The 22,095-nt window shown below is 34.4% G+C and overlaps 1 protein-coding gene across 1 annotated transcript; it reads left to right on the top strand.

Moving 5' to 3' along the window:
- The first annotated feature begins 13,277 nt into the window (after positions 1-13,277).
- On the top strand, positions 13,278-18,357 carry LOC127866752 (fatty acid-binding protein, heart-like). Its single transcript, XM_052407538.1, has 4 exons — positions 13,278-13,542; positions 16,295-16,482; positions 16,970-17,071; positions 17,745-18,357. Exons 1-4 carry the CDS (start codon positions 13,473-13,475, stop codon positions 17,793-17,795), a joined length of 411 nt encoding a protein of 136 aa, XP_052263498.1. The 5' UTR covers positions 13,278-13,472; the 3' UTR covers positions 17,796-18,357.
- Positions 18,358-22,095: the final 3,738 nt, after the last annotated feature.

The raw sequence follows: 22,095 nt of genomic DNA, 5'->3' as shown, positions 1-22,095 counted from the left end.
AGCCGAAAGCTATTTTTATGGGCGGAGCTTCACATAAAATAGTATGCAAGAAAAATAAGATACATTCTATAAATCTTTAGTAAAAATCGTGTTAGAATCGAAATAATTCGTGTACGTTATAGTTTGTTTTCGAATAACCCACGGCCGGAAGTTTAGATGCGTGGTTTCAAATCACTCGTGCTTCGCACTCGTGATTTAATCCCTACGCATCTAAACTTCCGGCCGTGGGTTATTCGACAACAAACTATAACGTACACGAATTATTTCTTAAATATATCCCGTTTAAAAATAATTCGGAAGATCTCGCGCACGAATTAAGCAGTATCAGGAATATTATCATGGCCAGATAAAACATATCGTATTATATATTTGGTAACATGATTTTCTTCGCAAACGCTTATAAGTGAGCGCGATTGTTATTAAGAACCCTAACGGGTTACATAGATTGAATCATGTTAATATTTAGACGACCTATTGTAGACAACTTCGAGAAAACTTATCTGATAACAGCAACATTTACGTGCTATGATTCACGTACACTTAATATTAAGTAGTAACAGGAACATTATTGAAAACCTGCTATCACTGTTAAGGATACATTTATTCTCAATCCTGATGAAACATGGTCATAATATTTATGTTGACGATATCGAGGCCATGTTTGTATCTGTATCACATGTATTTACAAACTAGTTTATTATGAAAATTGTATAAAACTGTGTAAGCACTTAAGAGGCCACATCTATTTTTATAATGTTCATCCTTACACTATCAATGCTAAGTTTTAACCTGGCTCTCGTGCGTCAAACACTAAGTTATCAGGTCAAATATATTTAAACCCCTTGTTTTTTTATATTTATGACACAATCTGAGTGTTTATTATTACAATATCTTCGCCGAGTTTGAATCTTGACGATGTGCATCTAAAAAGTACGTCAAACGGTTGAATCTTAGAAATGAAAATCACGTAAGAAGCTTATTGGGTAACTCAATCTCAATAAATCTTGCTCAGGATGTTTTTCTTGACAATATATAAGCCGATTTTGATTCTGCGTTAATTACGTTAAAACATGTATGACTCTACTTTGATTATGCTCACCCACGATGTTATGCGTAACTTTATCTTGATAAAACTTTGAAAAATTGTTGTTTGTTTGATAAAACTTTGAAACATTGAAATTTTAGACAATGCCTTGGTAGATACGTGTGCTCGCGAAAAGAATGTCACGTGACAACTGCTGGTTTACCTCGAAATAAGGCGAGCGTTTCTATGCAATCACGGCGCTTTTGTTCGAACAGTTGGTATCTAGTTCTCTACTTCAGCTGTATGTTACTTAAGTTACAAGTAAAATTAGCGGGTAGGATAACAGGTTCATTGTATATTAAAGAAATCGAGACATGTAAACTACAAAGTAATACATTACAAATAAACGATAATGTGACCTACGACAGAAAACATAACGTACAGTACATTTCCATTGATTAATATGTATGCGCTTATTTTGCTTTTATTAGTTATTTGTTAGTTTGTTCGCATAGATTTCCCACATATCACTTTAATAAACTTTGATATTCCCGGATACGGTATAACTTTCACCGAGTAGTCTCATTCGTCGGCTGGCGATAACCATCGTCAACGAGGGAAAATCGAGCGATTTTGTAACATGCACACTGATCAAAACAATATTTAAAAAATGTTTTTCTTAACAAGTTTAGTTTCATTTTTCATTCGCCCAATATGCTCCTTCACGAAAGCATCCTTATTTATAGCGATCGATAAATATCATGAGCAGTAAAGATTGCAAACAGTAGGAGATTAGACGTGTCAACGCCGAGCATTCACATAAGAAATGCACATTAGACATGGAATGTTCCGTAAACGTCCCTATTACACGAAAACACAATGTTTATAAAACAGTCTTCCATGTGGCGAATTGTGCCGGAAAAATCTATTGACTGCAGATACATGAAATAGAGGACTATTTGAAAATCTACTAGCGAAGTACGCAATGTCTTACATATTTCGTAAAAACTGTAATCACGTTTTCTGCGAAGATTATGTATTCGGGTCGCAAATAACGTGACAATAGTATGCCTGAAAACAAAGATAGTAATAATGCGCGTACATTAATTTATTACATAAACATTAACTGTAAAGAAGTTTAGTATTATTTTGAAACGAAAGTAAATCATATGTCCTATGCTTTTTTGTGCTATTGGTATTGAAATGAGAATCATTAAAACTAATAAAAATAAACCGGCGATTTTTTTTATTGATTGTGCGTGCGTGCGTGCGTGCGTGCGTGTGTGCGTGTGTGTGTGTGTGTTTGTCGACAAGAAAACACTGATACTGCGATGTTTTTGATAAAGTTTTACACCAAGTCGTCATCGGTTGCAGCATCAGACTAATTTCTTATTTCTTTAAAAACAATACCATTAAACGTGTCGTATGCACTGTCACAATTCAATGGCGTAAATCTTCGCTTCTTTGAGCTTCCATGCCGCACACACAGGCTATCGATATTTTGCAAACCATTTGCAATATTTATCTATTATTAGTCACGATTTATTGGCTTTGCCACAAGTCGACTTATTGGTAATTGTTTTATAGAAACGTTTAAACTCACAAATTAAGGGCCTTTCAACCCTTTTCGTCATAGAGAATGTTAGACTTGCTTTTTTGTACTTGCTCTTTGCGATATGACCATGTATTTTCAATGAAAATGCTTATATAAAAAATGTTTAAGGTAGCGCACCCCTCATGGGCACATATCCCAATATAATCTAAATAATTATTTTCTTAATCAGCATCATTTCACTGAACTACATGCAAATTTGTAGATAGGCTTTCCATGCTTTAAAAAAAAATATACCGATTTTTTCAAAACCACCCCCCACGCTCGGCTTTTATCCAGTTTATTTTCACCCCTGGGGTATATAAAAGTTCCATAATTCATTCAAATTTCCAAATATGGGCTTGTAATTGGTGTGTACAGATGCAGTAAAGGTGTTTAAAGTTTAAACAAGATGAAATAAGTATTCTTTTACAGACATTTATTTTTTACAAATTTTTATTTATGGAAGAGCGCCATGAAATGTTAGTGATTTCAGCCAAGTAAAAATTGGGTCGGTTAAAAACAAAGTGTAATAAAATTCAAACTAGTAACATTTAAAATATATTTTAAACTTAGTTTTTATAGAAACACTATATACAGCAAAAATACCAAGAAATAGACAGATTTACCGTTTACTTTTTGAAATATTAATGCCGCATGCATCATTCGTATTTTCAGCTGTAAATCACCCAATTTAGCCATAACGTTGTTTTAATTTTAAAAATTGAAGGATGTGCATACAAATTTCAACATATTACAATAAACATAGCTTATATGCTATATTAAATCAAATTACGTTAGAAAAGAAATAAAACGCGTCGCAAAAAGTATGCGATGTCGGCAGGATTCGAACCTGCGCGGGAAGATCCCAAAAGATTTCTAGTCCATCGCCTTTACCACTCGGCGACGACAATTTCTCATTAGTGCCAGCTTAAATTATATATCCATAAGTAAACAAGCATAGAGTTACACCAATCATACCGTATTCAATGCGTATATGCACAAACTAAAGATAATACCACCAAAAACTATTCTAAAATATTTCAAAAAATGACTTACAGAAATAGTTATATTATTGTTGGAGATTTCAACTTAAAACACCCCTGTTGGAACCCTGAGGGCGACCCACGATGTGACGATCATGCCGAAAATCTCTTGAAATTTCTTAATGATAACAGCATTAACTTCATTAACGACGGCCAAGTAACGAGACTGGCTGACCGCGAAGATCACCGTGATAGCGCGATCGACCTTGCCCTTATTTCATCCCACCTCCAACCAGTAAGCGAATTCAACGTAATTGATAATTCCTTTGGCAGTGACCATCTTCCGATAATAATAAACCTTAAGCTTAAAATACAAAATACCCTTCCGTCCACACAACACAAATGGAAAATTAACAGGGCCTCACCTGAGCAATGGAATAACTTTAAAACTCAGTGTGATAACGAATTCACCCACAATCAAGATAACACTGATATCAATACCCACTTTAAAACTTATGTGACCAAACTTAAGACAGCGCTTGATAATTCCATCCCTGTAGTAAACAACAAACCCCATAAAATTAAACGCTCAGTTCCATGGTGGAATAAGGAATGCGATGACGCCATTAGATATCGCGAAAAATGTAGGAAAAAATGTATCCGAATCAAAACAGGACCTAAATATGAAAAATTAAGAGAAGCCCGCATAAGAGTCAAACAGGTAATTAAAAGGCAAAAACAGATAGTTGGAATGAATTTTGTAATAACCTTTCATATAAAACAACTAGTAAAGAACTATGGGATCATGTAAGTCGTATGCCAGGCAGACCTCCAACTATAACACCTATTTTCCGCGTAAATAACCAAATTCTTGTTACTAATGCAGATAAAGCCTCGGCGCTGGTCCAGCATTATCAAAACATAAGCAGTGACGAAGGTTACTCTGAAATTTTTATAGCAAGAAAACAAGTTCTTAAAAATGAATTCCCTGACTGGCTACAATCTACCGACCAGGGCAAAATCCACAAATACAATGCTCCATTTAGTCTGTTTGAACTCGAAGCGGCTCTCCTAACTTGCAAAAATGGCGCACCGGGCGACGATAACATTAATTACAAAATTCTAAAACAATTGCCGATATCCGCGAAACAAGAACTAATTACTCTCTTCAATAAATCTTGGGCCGAAGGTACTCTTCCCGATCAATGGAACGAGGACATAATTATTCCAATCATAAAAGCAAATAAACCAAAAGACTCCCCAGCCTCATATCGACCCATCTCACTTACCTCTACCTTTACAAAACCTATGCAGAAAATGATAAAACCGAGACTCTGCGCGTACTTAAAAAAACACAACAAAATTGCTCAAGTTCATTCAGGCTGCAGATCAAACCATTCTTGCGAAGATCATAAAGTCCGCTTAGAAGCCGATATAAAAAAAGCACAACTTCTCGGTCAGACAGTGGTAGCCGTTTTTTTGGATCTCACCTCTGCCTTTGATAAATTATGGAATGAGCATGCCATTCAGCTTCCTTATGAATTAGAAATAGATGGCACCATGCTTAAATGGCTAGCAGCGTTCCTTAAAACCCGTAAAATTAAGGTGAGATTAAACGGTGAAACCTCCGAGACTGTGGAAACTGTTAATGGTTGCCCCCAAGGTAGTGTACTGTCGCCGATAATTTTTTCAATTGCTATGAACACGCTTGAAACAGCAATAAAGGAGCAAAACACTAAAAACTGTAACGACCAAATACAATCATCACTCTTCGTAGATGACAGCGCGATATGGGCCGCATCTAAATCGCCGACTTCGGCCATTCAGAAAATACAAGCGGCCCTAACTGCGATTGAAAACTGGAGCAAAAATTGTGGTTTTCTTATAAATCCAACAAAAACTCAAGCCATTTTATTCCCTGCTAGTACACGCAAATCTAAAATATATAACGAAATCCCGCAACTCACGCTATGCGACTTACCACTTACGTTCCTCGATAACATTACGTTCCTAGGAATGACATTCGATAAACAACTAACATGGAAAGACCACATATTTAACTTAATTACTAGATGTCAAAAGGACCTAAATTTTCTAAAAGCAATCCAAAGACACAACTGGGGAACTGACAAAAAAAACTCATGCGCATATATAAAGCCACTATCTGGGCAAAAATAAACTACGGTAGCATCGCATACCACTCTGCTAGCGACTCACTATTAAACAAACTGAAAGTTATCCAAAACACAGCACTCAAAATTATTACCGGTACACGAAAAACAACAAGCACCATAGCACTACATATCGAATGTGGAATGCTCGAACTTAATCAACAAAGAGATATTAACCAATTGAAATATCGCGCGCGAACGACCTCTATGGGAAGCAACCTTCCAATAAATGAGAGTGTTACGGATGATCCAGCTTATTTTAAAACAAAACATAAAAAGCGATTTGGACTTCCGTATGCACAGAAAGTGCGTACGTTAGGCAGTTACTATAAAACTGACAAAATTATAACACAAGCACCCACTTACTTTAGCCTTAGCTCACTCTTCAGACCTGACATCGACTTGCAACTAACAACTCTGATAAAAAAATCCGACAACGACCCCGAAAACGGTTCTATAGCCCAAACTCACATAACAAATAACTACTCTAATTACATCCAAATATATACCGATGGAAGCAAAAACTCAAAATGCTGTCATCCATCACAGTGAAGTAAAATACACAAAACACCTGACTATATTTACATGTGAATAAGCCATAATAAACAGCGCGCTAACTTGGCTGAACGAATTAGAAACGCATGAACTATTTAATTACGTAATTATATCTGATTCACTCAGCGCTATGCAAGCGTTAAAAGCAGGTACATCCAGAACGCGACCAGACTTAATATATTCAGTGTTAAAGAAAATTACTAAATTAACAACTAAAAACATCTCAATTAAATTTCTTTGGATTCCGAGTCACGTAGGTATTTTGGGAAACGAGCATGCTGACCAACTCGCTAAGGTAGGATCACATGAGGGTCTACTTTCAAACCTACTCTCTAGCGCACGCGAACTGATCGCAATCATTAATCAGAAAGCTTATAACGTACAAGACCACCGATGGTAAATTTACTGTGCAGATCATGATTTTCCGCTATTTAATAACCCTAGTCATAAGATCAACATCTAAAGCCCCATTAAACAGGAAGATAGAGCATACTCACGCCTGAGGCTGCGGGTGTCAAGACTGCATGGGGACTATTACAAACCTGTCAACTGCCCGCAATGTAACATTCCAAATACGTTCGAACATCTCTTTTTTGTATGTCCGGCATATACTGTACAACGCCTAGAATTAAGTGCAGGGGTACTAGCAGCGTACAAAAAAAATTACTGTGATTGATCGCGGTCTACTGCTAATGCCGCCGAGCGGGATCGGCTCTATTGTAAGACAACATGTTTTCAAATTTTTGCGAGACACGGGGTACCTCGATAAAATATAAATATACTAATTAAATCACGTACATCGAAACACATCGCGTTTACTGACGTAGGCATTTACAGCAATGAATACAATACCAGGGACTATGGCCTTGAAGGGTGTCCCCGGGCTGGCACGGACGACGGGCCATTCAACGAGTGTTAACTGTCCTCTCTTCCGGGCCAGCTCGGACTGCACCTGGCCTTTGTCACCCCCTCACAGGGTGTAACCGACGGGCCACAGCGACGAGTGTCATGGGGGCCCCTTGGGCTGCGCCCTTTAAGACGCCGTGGACGGGAACGGGCAGCCACGCTAAAAAACAGTAGAACAACAACAACAACAATCTATAATACAACGACGGAAGGGTACCTTTTTTCACACGTTTACCATACAAAGCGTGGTTAGAAACAGCGTGCCTGTGCCCGTGCCACTAGTTCTCAAATGACCTACCAAATAAAACTCAAACTATCTAGACACACCTCGACTAACTACAACCCCAGTAAATAGGTAATCAGGATGAATATACATGTAGGGACAAAACAGTCATAGACTAATATAACCTGTATATTGTCTAATCATAACCCAGAACCATACTATTAAATGTCTGGAATAAATTTTTGTGAGAATTACGATATCACATTGTGATCATCAGGCTACAGTATATTGGCTGAAATAAACTCAAATGAGAATTGGAATCTCAGTACAGCACCAACAACACACAATGCTAAAACGACGGAAGGGTACGTATTCCCCAACACGCAGGTCACTCAGCCTTTCTACGACGGGAGGGTACATTCCCCTTAATACATATGACACTCGGCTTTTCTCGACCACTATGAATAAGCTCTAATCCTTCTTTTAAATCCAAATATCGCTCTAGATAACACAATCCAGGGTTCCGCGAGACCCTCTTTTTCCTTCTCTCAAGCTGTAAAGAGCCACCGACCACGAAGGCAGGGGAAAGCACACAGACAACATACGTCCACGCAGTATCGGAAGATATTAAGTGCGCACGTGGGCAAATCGCATTTACTCACAGTGCAACCCCTATAGTTGTAAATATTGTTGTAAATAAATATGACAATTAAATTTTTCCCATATCCACACTATCACAACATGTTGGGTGGAGCTTGTCGGCAGGGTTAGTAGGGCGCGCCTGGCGAAATACCAACTTGTCCGTGCACTCTGGCTCTGTTGAAATGACCCACCCATCATAACCAAAAAAAGAATGGTGACGGTTTTTATTGTCGTTTTCCCTACTGTAGTGTAGATGATGCTTTCCCGTAGTGTAGTTTAAACAGAGCCCGTTATATGACAGGAGTGTTAAATGAATAAGTTAGGAAATTCTAATTCACCCATGAATGCAAACCAAACCAAACCAACGATGGCGTTTTTTCTCTTGTTTATCGCATGCTCTCTTATAATCTTCATATTATCTGGTTTATAGTGCATGATATTTGATATATATGGGCGACGAGGAAACAGTCTAAATTAGGCAAGAAGCTGTATACCTACTCTGCAATATGCTAGATTTTCACTCACTGGTCATATATCTGGTTATTAGTGTGTGCGTGTTTAAATTGTTTAACTGATACTGTTAATCCTAACCTAACTGACTAACATGTCTTCCGCGAGGGACGTTAAACGGGGGTGCAGTGTATCGGTGCTCTACACCGGGCACTTTAAAGAACCAGGAACGCCTCTGGAAGTGGGGCGTTTCCTGTATCCCGCTCGAACCCCCACTAATACCTCTCCTGGGGCGGAGAGCTCTATAAAATCACACTCAATTTCGTAAACAAACTATAAACAAAAAATCATAAATAATAATAATTATAATAATGATAATAATAATGGTTATGATGAGAACAGTGTGTGTTTTTCACTTATAGGGGAATGGTGGCGGGGCCCGTCCAAAGGGGAAAAAATGCGTCGTTTTTTAGGAAAAGGGGAACATTAAATATTCACTCTTTTATATGTAATGATATTTATTATATGAATACACATGTTTGTATGAATATAATATTCACAGCAGAATGCCGCTGTCCTTTTTCTGAAATATATATCAATGATTTTTTCAACATTAGTTTCAGACAGTTCAGCCTTCATGCACAGTCTCAGTTTTCTTAGCCATTTTGAGTCGAATTAAGATTTTTTAAATCGATTAAATGGCAAATTTGAGCACTTTTTATCAATAAAATGGACCAAATTGGAATGTTTTTATCAACAAATATTGACACAATATAGATACATCAGGCCTTTTTCTAGCCATTTTGGGAGAAAAATGCAATTCATGAGAAAAGTCCATTGATTTGGAAAAAAACTTATCTAATTTAATATGACACTTTATAATAATTAAAAATCATATAAATTATAGTTATATACTTTGTTAGTTATTTATGAAATAAATTTGAGATATATTTGTCATGATTATGAAACAGTTCTTTCTAAAAAAAAATAAAAAATATATTTTTTTTTACTTCTGGAGGGGATAAATTTTTTTTACAAAATGGGGGAAAATATATACTCTTTTTTGAGGGGAATGGTGCCGAATATCGGCCCCGAAATTGCCATAAAAAACACTGGAGAATGATGGTTATGTTAATGTTAGTGATGATTATGAAGTTGGGGTTAATGATGATGATGATAACAATACTAATTATGGTTATAATAGGACAATATTTGCACACTTAACGAAAGATATTCCTAATCATTTATCTATTTTATATTATAACGGGTCTACAATGATTAACGTTTTTTATAATTGCAATATAATTCTCCTCCTGTTTTATTTATTTATTTATTTTATCTTTCTTTTTTTAATTTATTTAATACCAGTGAACGATAAGGTCTCATTGGCCACTGTGCACTGGTGTATTTGTATTAAAAATAGTAATAATAATAATAATAATAAACCTTTGGCGAAAACCCGAGTAAATTTGACCTACTTAGGTTCAAAATAAAAATATTTTCCCCTGACAGGTCACAGGGGCAGGTCCGCGCATAAGGCTGTCGTGAAGACGAAGCGAGACCTGTAAATAAACTCTTACATTTACACACAGAGTTACACAGTAGTGGCGCAGAGATGTATTTAGTATTCAGTTGTTTGTGTTAACTTATATGTGAAATGGTTTAGCTCATCCATCTAATGTTTATACAAGGGATTATAAAATATGTGCGCAAAGGGACACCTGTATATGAGAGAAGAGATAGAATGCAGTCAAGCATAAAAAGCATGAGAAACTCATGGAATAGAGCCTCAAGAATCTATAAAAGGGCTGAAACTTTCAATTTGTGCAATTACAATTTTAGACTCATTACTGAAAATCTGTCAAAATGTTCAAGTGGGAAAAATGTGAGAACCAATTTAAAGCACGATGGACTGTGAACGGCACATCAAAGACAGACAGGAAATTCAACATATTCATTGTTGTGTACAAGATTGCGATAGAAAATTTCTGAGACGCTACTATTTAGTCAACCATTTAACCTCAAAACATAACCTTTCCAAAACAGAAGCAAGAAGATTGGCTATAAGAGAGCATGATCAGCCATCTCATAAGTCATACCAATTAGGATGGCATGTACATAATTGACTACAGTGAAGTTGATTCATTATTTGATTTGTTAGGAGAGCAGGATGAGGAGGAGGAGAAATTAGGGTATAGATTTTCACTCATTTTTTAGGTTATTTTACATGAACTTCTTCATTTCTACATGAATCACATTTATACTGAACATCTCTTATGACAATACGGTCAATCTCAACTATGCATGGCCCCATTACCAACCCTGGGGCGCCCTTGTGTCGAACATGCGGCGTTGGGATACGAGTCGGCCTCTGCCGCGCCATTTCTAGTTATACATATATCTCAATATAAATTAAAATAATAATAAAGAAGAACATTTGTCGAAATAAGCCAGGTATATAATTCTGAAATCGAAAATGTCTGTACAGTTGAATTCGCCAGCATGTACATCATGCATGCACGATGTAAATCTTAATTTAGTTTTACGGATCATTTTAATTTCCTGCAACGATATATATTTATACGACACACGAACCGTTATCTCAGATCCTAATAAAAAGACAAATGCTTCGGTTATTGTTGGAAAATATGTACGAAATATCATCGTCACAATCGGCTCGGGGTGCTTATTTGTCTTTGCTGCATTTTATGAAATTCGTCTTCAATTTATAATTTGTCTTGCCTATTTTGTGTTATTGTAACATATGCTATCAATATATTACAATTTAACAGAAATAAAAAAATCGTATAATCTCGCTTAAAATATCAAAAATAAAGGAACCGTGTAAGCACGTTAATACATTGAAGATTTAAAAATGTAAATTTGTATATTAAACATTTTGGCTCTTTTACAAAAAGACGTTTGTCTTCACTATCCCTTACGTTGATGGAGAGCTAACGTACATTAGGAAAGTAATGTAAATGGTCCGAGATTGATACAAAGCGATGATTTTATTGTTTCTGTGATGTTTTTTCAGACTGTTTCCGCTTATCTTTCAGCCCATTTCCGGAGGTGGTCGAACGTCTATAGTAAAGTACATGAAAGGCTTTGCATGTCATCGTTTGATCGCTTCTTAAAATGTGTCAATATCATTAGTATGCTTTACCTAGTGTTTCATCGAATTAACACATTTATGCCTAGTGGACTCTCATCTTTCTAAATCGGATCAATTTATTTTCAAAATTAGGGATGTCTAGTATATTTATTTCTATATTTAGAATATTTCTAACAGAATTTCATGTAAGCAAACAGCGCAGACCTTGATGCGGCGTCTCATCTGGGTCTACGCTGTTTGCCAAGGCCCCTTTTCTACACACTAGGCATAAATGGGTTAATATCCATTTCAACGTACTGACATGCATATAACTTAAACAAGTGAGAAATAACTTTTATTCGATATGTTCACTAACTTGCATGTGTTGAATAGAGTTTGAAATGTTATGTTATATAAAAGACCAATAAGTAATAAATTGTTGTACAATTGTGCGTTTGGTTTTCGCACGTATTTAAATTGTATTTATTTACTTATTTATTTATTTATTTATATTTAATTAATTAATATATATTTAATCATTCAATTTTTTATTCATTAAAGGGGCCTTTTCACAGATTTTGGCATATTTTGAAGTTTGTCATTAAATGCTTTATATTGATAAATGTAAACATTGGATCGTAAAAGCTCCAGTAAAAAATCAAGAATAAAATTAACAAAAGGAAAAAAAAGTAGCCCGGAGTCCTGGTTAGTCTGAAGAAAAAAAACGCATAAGCCCTCTCGGCTATTCCGCCGAGTATACACAATTAAAGTATTTTATACCTTATATAAGCAATCTTCGTAGTTTCGTTAATTTAAACGACAGCAACAGAACTTTCCAAATTATTCAATCGTTTCGCGTTGCAACGCTTTATAATTTTTAGGTTTTCAAATCGTCAAAAGATACATATAATGGCTATATTGGACTATGGTCAATGTTCAGTAATACTGTTTCCTCACAAATATCATAACTAAAACGAAAATTTGCGAATCTGAAACATCTTTTTTCAATTTTGTCAATTTACCAAACCGTGAAAAGATCCCTTTAACTCATTAATTAGTCATTCATTTATTCATTATTTCACTGAGTGTTTTTTATCTATTTGTTTAATTGTGTATACGTTTTTGACTTGAGACTGTCGTGTTTCTTCCTGAGCAAAAATGAAGCATGAATTGCAAAACAACCCTGCTAATGCATCCAAATGCCACCAAAAACCATTGCAAGCATAACTCTGCTGATAATAATCCGTGTAGGATCTTATTCTTGGTTAGAAACACATTCGTTTCTTTTTGTTCTGAATCATTGTTAGATAAATGCTAACGCTGATATGCAATAAATTTATTTTGAAGTATCTTTATGGATTATGAAGATGAAACAATTGTGTGAGGGTAATGTCAGTAATCAGTGTCTTTCAAATTCTGATTTATAATTGAAATTGAAGAGAACAATGCGAAACAGGTGTACTTAGTATGTTGTTCAGGCCGATACGTTTATGCATGAAGAAGTGTTTTTATTATGTGTGCAAAAACACTAATCATTCCAACAACTCTCATTTTAACGATTGTAAAACAGTATGCCAGTTATGTTTCACCGTACGCAAATACGGTATACTCTCTGCCAGGTTTTCCCATACGCCTATGATACATTACAAATAGACAGCACTCTACATACCTTAGTTACATTGCGTGCATTTTTTTCATTGAAACATCCACAGCTGCCAGCAACCAGCGGAACTATTTGGAGACCGCTGTTGTTATTTAGTAGCCGGATATATACATATAAACATACATATTTTAGATAGTGCACTTTGATTTATTTTGATCGATATTAATATGGCAAGTGCAATCGGAAAATGGAAGATATTTCAGTCTGAAAATTTTGACGAGTACATGAAAGCTATAGGTAAGATATTGTATAACGTTTGTAGTGTGTGTTTTCGCTCGTATAATTTGTTTAAGCTTTTATTTGTAAATTAACTACAATTATATGATACTAATACGACAATTATATTTTTACAAAATTTACATTCAGTGCACGTGTATATAAGTGTAAATATAAAATTCCATTGACTATTATTTACTGTTGTCGACGTTTTTTTAAATAGTTATATAAACATATTTTTCTAGACAATATTCTTTTGATTTCATTCGGGGATATTTTAATTTGAGATACGCTGGATTAAAGATTTCGGGGAAATACTGTCATTATAAAACTTGAAAGCTTGAAAGTTAGTAGATTACTGTTAAACGTAGCCTTTAGACAACATAACGACTGTATTTCTAATAAGTTTATTAATTTAATACAATATATGGCAAATCTTCCCGTTTTATATAAGATTTTATAAATGATTTTCGGATTTCACCCTCACTTATTTACACAACGTTAATGTCATAAACGAAACCTAACACCGAACAAATAAATGTGCTGCGTTCAAATTTCGAGTTAATGCACATTAAACAATGTGCCCTTTAATACAAATCCTTGTAAACGCTGAGGAAATGAACATTTAAACTCTGGCATGACTCAGTTTCGTTAAATCGTGTATAATGTTTCTTATCAGATACACCGACTTGTGTCAAGTCAAATATCACATATGATTCGAAATACTTGGACGTTTATCAAAATTGCAGGACGCATTAAAAGACGTTATTAAAGCATGCGCAAACACGATTCATAAACAACCCTAATAAAATGCTTTTTTACGGACAACGTCGGTATATTATTAAGCAAAACATACCACTAAAATAACTTTTAATAAAAATAAAGAAAAACGCTATAATCATAAATATCCAGGGAAATTTCGGAGATATAATAATACATTTATGGTAATGAAAAGTCTGGAAATTAAAATATAAGATTTTATAGATAATTTCGTAAATACTAAATACGTATACAACTCATCCGCGCTCATTCACTTTTGATAAGAACGGCGAATAAAATAAAACTTTTCACATTGCTAAATAAGACCGCCTTTTTTGTTGTTTAGAATACGAAAACAATCGTATACAAAATAAAAACACAACACATGTCTAATAATTTTTCAGCTTTTTAAATGGATTTTCGATAATTTTCTTCTTGATAATTAAACATTCATGGTGTCAGAATGACAAGATATTTAACGCTTCACAGTGTTCAATTGGAAATAATCGAAGGCTATTTTGAATGTATTTGTTTATCACAAACAGTGCTTGAGAAAATGATTGTTTACACATCGAAATTATACAGTTTTTTTATTGATTATGACAAGGCATTAAACATAATGATTTATTCATAATTATTAATAAATTTCGTACAAATGTGTATTTTACTGGAACTTTTTTTTTAAGGAAGCCAAATACTCACGACGCCCCCTAGACGAATAAGCTTTTAAAGCATGTAATCATCCATCGTCTATCTTTAGTAGAGTAAAGCTCAGTACAACACATGCTGTTATTTATAGTTCTTAGTCGTTTCAATTATTTTGGATGGCTCTGGACAAACATGTATAACATAACTGAAGCATTTTGAATTAAACTACATGTACATAAGTGATACACCAGCAAACTTCTAGTGTAGCTGTTTGGGGTAAACTGTGTTGATTTCCCATAAATTATATTCAAACCACATGCTCTAAAAAAGTGTGTAGAATTAAGTTGAACCCCAAGTCTCTCTTGCACATGGTATTTTATGATCAGTGTCACTTTTTACCATATTAATAAGTCTCATACATGTGTTTTGTAATATGACTATTTTCTGTGTTATCTTCAAACGTTTATTTGATTTCAAACAAAAATTTAATCAATTTAATCAACTGTACGGAACCGTTGTGTCAAGACAACATCATGTTCGACAATCTGTTAATTTTCTATGAACAATACTTGAAGTGTTTCCTATTGCTTTCGCAGGAAACTGATTGGTAACCATTTACGTTTTTGTAAACTCGATGACAGACATCACACGAAATTTCTTTAGGATTAATAGGCTGAATGCCAAGGGTCTTATCAATTTTCACTTTTTCCTCTTATGTTTTTCTTCTAGTTAAATTAAGCATTCTGCTTTCCATCAACTTAGCATTCACATCCTTGGATTTTTCGATAATTAATTGTGATTATACAGCCATTAATTTAATGCTGATTTACAGTGTTTCATCTTTTACTATTGTGAAATGCTCTTTTCGATTTCAACTTATAATGCCTTCTTCTAGCCCCTTTATGTAAAATAAAACACGATGGAATTTATTTAAAGACAATAGATCTTCCGAAACTATTCAAATTTCAATAAAATATACAGGTAAATAGTATGTAGGTGGATAATTGATATATCTTAAAAATATTATGGTTATTTGTCAAAACGTGGATCTACTAAATGGTTATAGAAAAAACGTAAAATACATTTAACACGCACAATCGAAACATATACGAACATTTTGTTTTTCGTCTATATATATAATGTTTTGCAAAAAGCTTTAATAAAAACAAAATTATCAAATATTTTTCTTAATTATTGTTATCTTCACATTACTTGATGTTTAAATAGGATTCATATCAAGTAGGTAATACACGCTGTTTACTGGATTCTTTTAACCTTATTTTGGCTTAGGCTAGAAATTGTTAATTGCTTAATATATCCTCTTATAATCCAGGAAATCTTTAAAGTTATTTTATATAAAATTTAGGAGTTGCAGATGAGAAGCGAGCCGAGGCTCACAAATTTCTGTCCGACGGCTCGAACATGACCCAGGAAATATCCGACAACGCCGGAACTTGGTCCATCAAGACAACGACAGTGGCCGGTGAAAAAACGTTAACGTTTAAATTAGGGGAGGGGCTTGATACGATGACGCTAGACGGGAGAAAGATAAAGGTAAGGTTTATTTGTTGAATGTATATATGAGCCACGCGTTTCGCTTCTCATGCTTATTGTCATATGCAGACACGGGTGAAAAAACTTGAACTTATGCAGCACAAATTAAACGTGTAGTGATAAAATAGTTATTTAAAATCGGCAATAGAAAATTACTGCACGACAACCAACTTTGATCGTGTGTATAAAGCGTGGTTAGATGACAAATCGCATATATTGCGTTGAATTAAAATCAATTCTATGACTTTATTACACAGAGATAGACAAGCAGCCGATTTATAAATAAAACAGTGTTTTCTTCAGTGTACTATAAGTTAAATTATCCATTAATATACATTTCTTGCTTAGTTTATATGAAATTCTTTAAATTAGTCCACGTTTTTTTTTCCACAAATTGTCAAATATTTTCAAAAAATGTCACTTTCATTCAGCAATAATTAAAAAATGCGAAAATGCTATATACGCAATACTGTTTTATCTTCCTCAGGTGGTGTTTTCGGTGGATGGAGACAAGCTTGTGGAGACGCAAACAGGAGACGGGTTTCAGTGTACGCACGTTCGACACGGGGACGTGAACACACTGACAATTGTAGGTGACCTGTCCATGGTTGTTCTGTTGTAAACCCCATTTTTAAACGACTGTAAAAAGCTTAATGTGAATGCGTCTTAAGTTGAAACAAAATCCGTCTTAAATGTATGTAGTCACAATTATATCAAGAAATTTTCATTCACTTATATTAGTTTAGTCATGTCGGTTAACATATCGACTTAAAAATGAACAGGCTACCATATATTTAATATGAATTACTTCACATTCCCAATTATTCGCAATAATGAATCTTCTTAAAGTTAACAGTAGACCGCTTTTATTAATAATTCATTTGCACGTTTTCACTTTTGAAGATCATTCTTGCAATAACAATAATAAGCCATCCACAACTTAAAGTAATACAAATGATATACAGGTGAATGAATTAAAAACAGGAATGATTAAATTGTTGTTTTTTCTCAAGTAAATATTTATGCTTCAAACAAATATAATCAACCACCTGCATAGCTTCACCAACACTTAACACGTTTTACTCCAATATCGTAGTTATGCATAATAAATTATTCTGTTAATGAATCTTAAGTAAAATTAAAAAATATATAAACATGGATACCTGTTGTTTTTGAGGTTTTATTACAGATTCTCTTTTGAAGTTGTGTATTTATATACATATTAAATGAACACGTTTTGAGTGTTTTCGATTTCTTTTCAGACCCTGACCGGAGGTGGTCAAACGTGTACAAGAAAGTACATAAAATGCTGAATTCTAAACCATTCGTCAGATAGCTTGTGATAGTTTGTTCTGTATAGAGCCCGTGGTGTAAGCAAAAACAAAACGTATATTTAGCCTTTTGACTCCAACGAGCATGTATCCTTGAGAACGGATGAATTGAAACAGTTGAGACAAAGTTTGAAGCTACATTATTGACAATAGTTTCGATATAGTTTTAGCTTTTTATCACCATTTGAAATTTTCCGTTTAAGCTTCATTCGTTGCTTTCCGAATGTAAGAAGCTATGTGCCTTCGTTCTAATATTTCAATGTGTGTGTGCACTGTTGCAGTTTTTATCAGTTTTTTTCGAGTATGTTTGTGTGCTTCTTTTAATATGTTGTGTTGTTAATGTTGCGTACAATATACATGCATTTAATGAAACCAAATTTCTTCATGTTGCTATTGGTTTAGTGATTTTTTAGTTGACATGTATGCGACAAGTCGTCGTATATGTGTGCATTTTTGATTTTGTCACTATAAATATTTAAAAAAAACAACAATTACCAATTTTATTGACATATGCTATTTAATACAATAAAAATACAAAGTGCAATTGTATGCTTAAATTATTTGTCTGTTTCTCATGTTCCGTATCCTGCAAACTGTATTCAACTCGTTTCGTTAATACAACATGCACTGTACACATAACATACGAGACTAGAAGCTGGCTCTCTTGACTAGCCCCGTAACATTGACAGGCTGATCGTTATAATTCATTATTTAGGACACGTGTTTAATTGTACGGGACTTGTCATGAAAACCAGCCACCAGATTTTCACCCGTAAAACCGTTTTATTTACTTTATTTACAGAACTGGACTATATTGCAGTCAACCCAATAATTTTCCAGTACTGAACTGTCCCGTAAAACATATTTTATAACAATTTTCACAGAAATATTTAACAAAAATAACTAAAAAAACATTTGTTCATATATTTTCGAATGTCAGTTTTGCTTACGCAAAACATTTTAATTATAAGATATATACATTACAATGTATAATAGTAATTATAGATGCGCATTTACATGTGAAATATTGTATGATTGTATGATTTCTAAGGTTGTATACCATATTTATTTAACACTGGAAGTTCATGAAGATTTTCATTCTCGATATATAGCACATTTACTAAATATTTTTCTTGACATAGCCATTTCATATCACTTTATAAGAACTAGATAAACAAGAAATATTTATATAAAAAGGGTATACGGCGTTGATTGTGGTTGGAGTTGGTGAAAGGTAAAGAGTTCAATGAATGAGATCAAAGATAGCGAATGTCTTTTTCTGAGCAGTTCTTAGCTGCATCACACGCAGTACGGGATGTTACGCGGAGCTTTCGCGGCTTATTTTACATTATTACATATTGCTGGTCATAAACAGAAACAGAAAACAAAAAGAAGAATGGAAGTGAAATTAAAACATATGAGTTAACCGGCCACACGCGAAGTATCCGTACATATTTTAAATATTTATACGCGCGTTCTTGTTTTAGTGGTTTGTCGGGCATTGCTATTTGAGTCGATTATTAACAGTATCGAGAATCATCGCGCTCATGCTTAATACATTAGTCAATATGGGGGAATAATTCTTGTTAAATTTATCAAAAATTATATTAATCATGGAATTGTTGAAAACACATTAAGAATCAATTATTGACATACCATAATTATATCGCTGAATATCTTCATTTAACATATTTCTGGTCTAAAAAAAATTCCAGATCACCTAGTTCACGCGATAGCGTCTATATTATATAACGATTATTTTACTGGCCGCGAACTGACCCTGATACCTTGCGGGTTGGAATGCAATGCATTAAAGTGAGGCCACGCTTCCACTGCTGAAACGACGGCTTGTTTAAAACTTTATACTTTTACATGTTAAATGTTCAATTTCGAAAACAATTTAAAATGGTTTGGCAAAAACGAATATCAGGATAGGGAAAAACGATACTTTTATGAACTAAAATAATCTAGTACACACACAGGAATATGGAAGTAATTACTAAATATGAGAACATAGCCTTTAAGTACAAACGCTCTGGTGCTGGTAATCCTCTGAAAATAAAAGGTGAACGCACAAACTGTATTGATGTCGAGAGTTGAGTTTAAAACTGTTCTATCTAGCAATCCTCTTCATTAGAGATAAAATTATTTCATGCTGAGTACGCAGTAAAACATTGTTAAAAAGACGCGGTCATGTTTCCAATGTTCTGGTGATATGCTCAAATCAGCCAATGGAATAAATGAAGTGTATTAATTCGTGTCTAGCCGCGGGAAATTTTATTTGTATTTTATTGGACACTTACAAAGGTCAGGTATAGTCAAGGCCAAGAAAAACAGGAGTTGATGCGGGAATCGGTTGCGGAACGATTGGGTAAATCGGTTGCGATCAAGGAAGAACGTACGCAGTTGGAATTGGAAAAGAAGCTTGCGGTACTAGAGGAAGAAATAAATCGTACCAGGGCGCAGTATAATAACTTGTTTACATCATCTCCTGTTCGTAACACAGGCATTCCACATGGACGGCAAGATGTTTCAAGGATCATAGAAACTGGCAACCATAACGAGACACCAGTTGGGGCGGCTATGGGGCAGGACAGATTTGTCACACACCGACGGCATAAAAACAAACCGATAGATATGCCCGAAAAAGACTTCCTAATTGAAAGAAAGCGAAGCTACAATTCCATAAAACCAGCCACATATGATGGAAGTGGTTCATGGCATGATTACAGGGCACATTTCGAGGCTTGTGCCAAAATAAATGATTGGACAGAAGAGCAGAAGGGATTGTATCTGTCGGTCTCTCTACGAGGACAGGCTCAAGGCGTAAATGGCTAGGAAAGTCAAAAACCAGTGTGTTTAAATACATGCGGGACGCATGTTCCCGGAGGCGTGGGTAATGTAGCGAAAACGCTGCCAGTCACTTAACTGTTTTCTTGGTGGCTTGTAACCCCAAATCCGGAAATTGATTGTCGTAAACCATTGTCGTAAATCCATTATATAAGTTATAACTGACATAGAATTCGGACGAAATAGAGATTTTTCTTGCAAATAAAACATACTTTAGATGGACCTAGGGGCAAAGAATCTAGTCCAAAGTGTTAATTATTCATATTTTATTATCATCATAACCATTCTGTACGATTCGTCCGGTGAGCTAGCTGTTGTTGTATATATATATAAGGGACGGATCGTTACATCAGTTACCTTGCCGTAGATATATAAGAGACGAAAATAAAATTGCTAATTCTACTTTATTTTAATCGTATACTTGTTTTATCTATAAATATTAAGTATTATAAGTATTACAAGTATTAATGAAAATGTCATTATCATAAAACATATTGTACAATTGTTTTCTGAAAAAAAAATGATGCGAATTAACAATTCTTAAACGCCATCTGTAGTTCGGGTGAAAACGCTTACTCGAAAGATTAAAATGAAACAAATATCCCCCTACACATATTTATTAAAACAGGATACAGTATGTTCAATGACGGAAAGCATGTGTATGATTGAATATCAACATCAATTTTCATTTGTTTTTTTGAAGAAAAACACGTATTTTGTAAATAAAGTAATTGCATAAGCGAAGCGCGTATCCACTAACATAGTTATTTCTTAAGCATCTTCGCAGCTATAACTCATTTTGTATTTTGTTTAATGAATACTCTTGCATTAACATATAAACCTGTAATTGAGTCCATTCACCATGAATGTTTTCATATATATTTGGTTTGATAAATAGTGGGTAAACTAAGTCGAGCTGAATAAATAGTCCAAAGTTTAAACATGCACTGAATACTCGCGTATAAGATATATTTTTCACATTTTAAGCAGCTTTCATTCGAGTTAATACAAAACATATTTCAACGTTTAAATTCGATAGTGCATATAGCACAATAGATTTACACTTAAATGTTCAAACATAACATATTGCAATACTATGGAATTAAACTAATGGTATAGGTGAGCAACGACAATCATCTATGAAAAACGTTATATGACGGTTTATAATATAATCACTATAATCCTTAAAGTCTCTACAACGCTCAAAATCAACGAACGTTTCGTTAAGAATTTCGAAAAATAAAGTAAACACCTTATTAATCAGTGTTCCTTATAGCAATAGCCAAAATTTCAACGCTAGATGTGGTATGATTACATTGATTTTTGAGGATACAAAATGCTCGTTTTTATTTATTTGTGGCCACAATTAATTCCATTTTCATTTACCGCGAATATATCTATTCATACGACACACGAACACCATGTTAGTGTT

The sequence above is a fragment of the Dreissena polymorpha genome, chromosome 1 (genome assembly GCF_020536995.1).
Source record: "Dreissena polymorpha isolate Duluth1 chromosome 1, UMN_Dpol_1.0, whole genome shotgun sequence".
Taxonomy (NCBI): domain Eukaryota; kingdom Metazoa; phylum Mollusca; class Bivalvia; order Myida; family Dreissenidae; genus Dreissena; species Dreissena polymorpha.
This window is presented reverse-complemented; position numbering and strand designations above follow the sequence as displayed.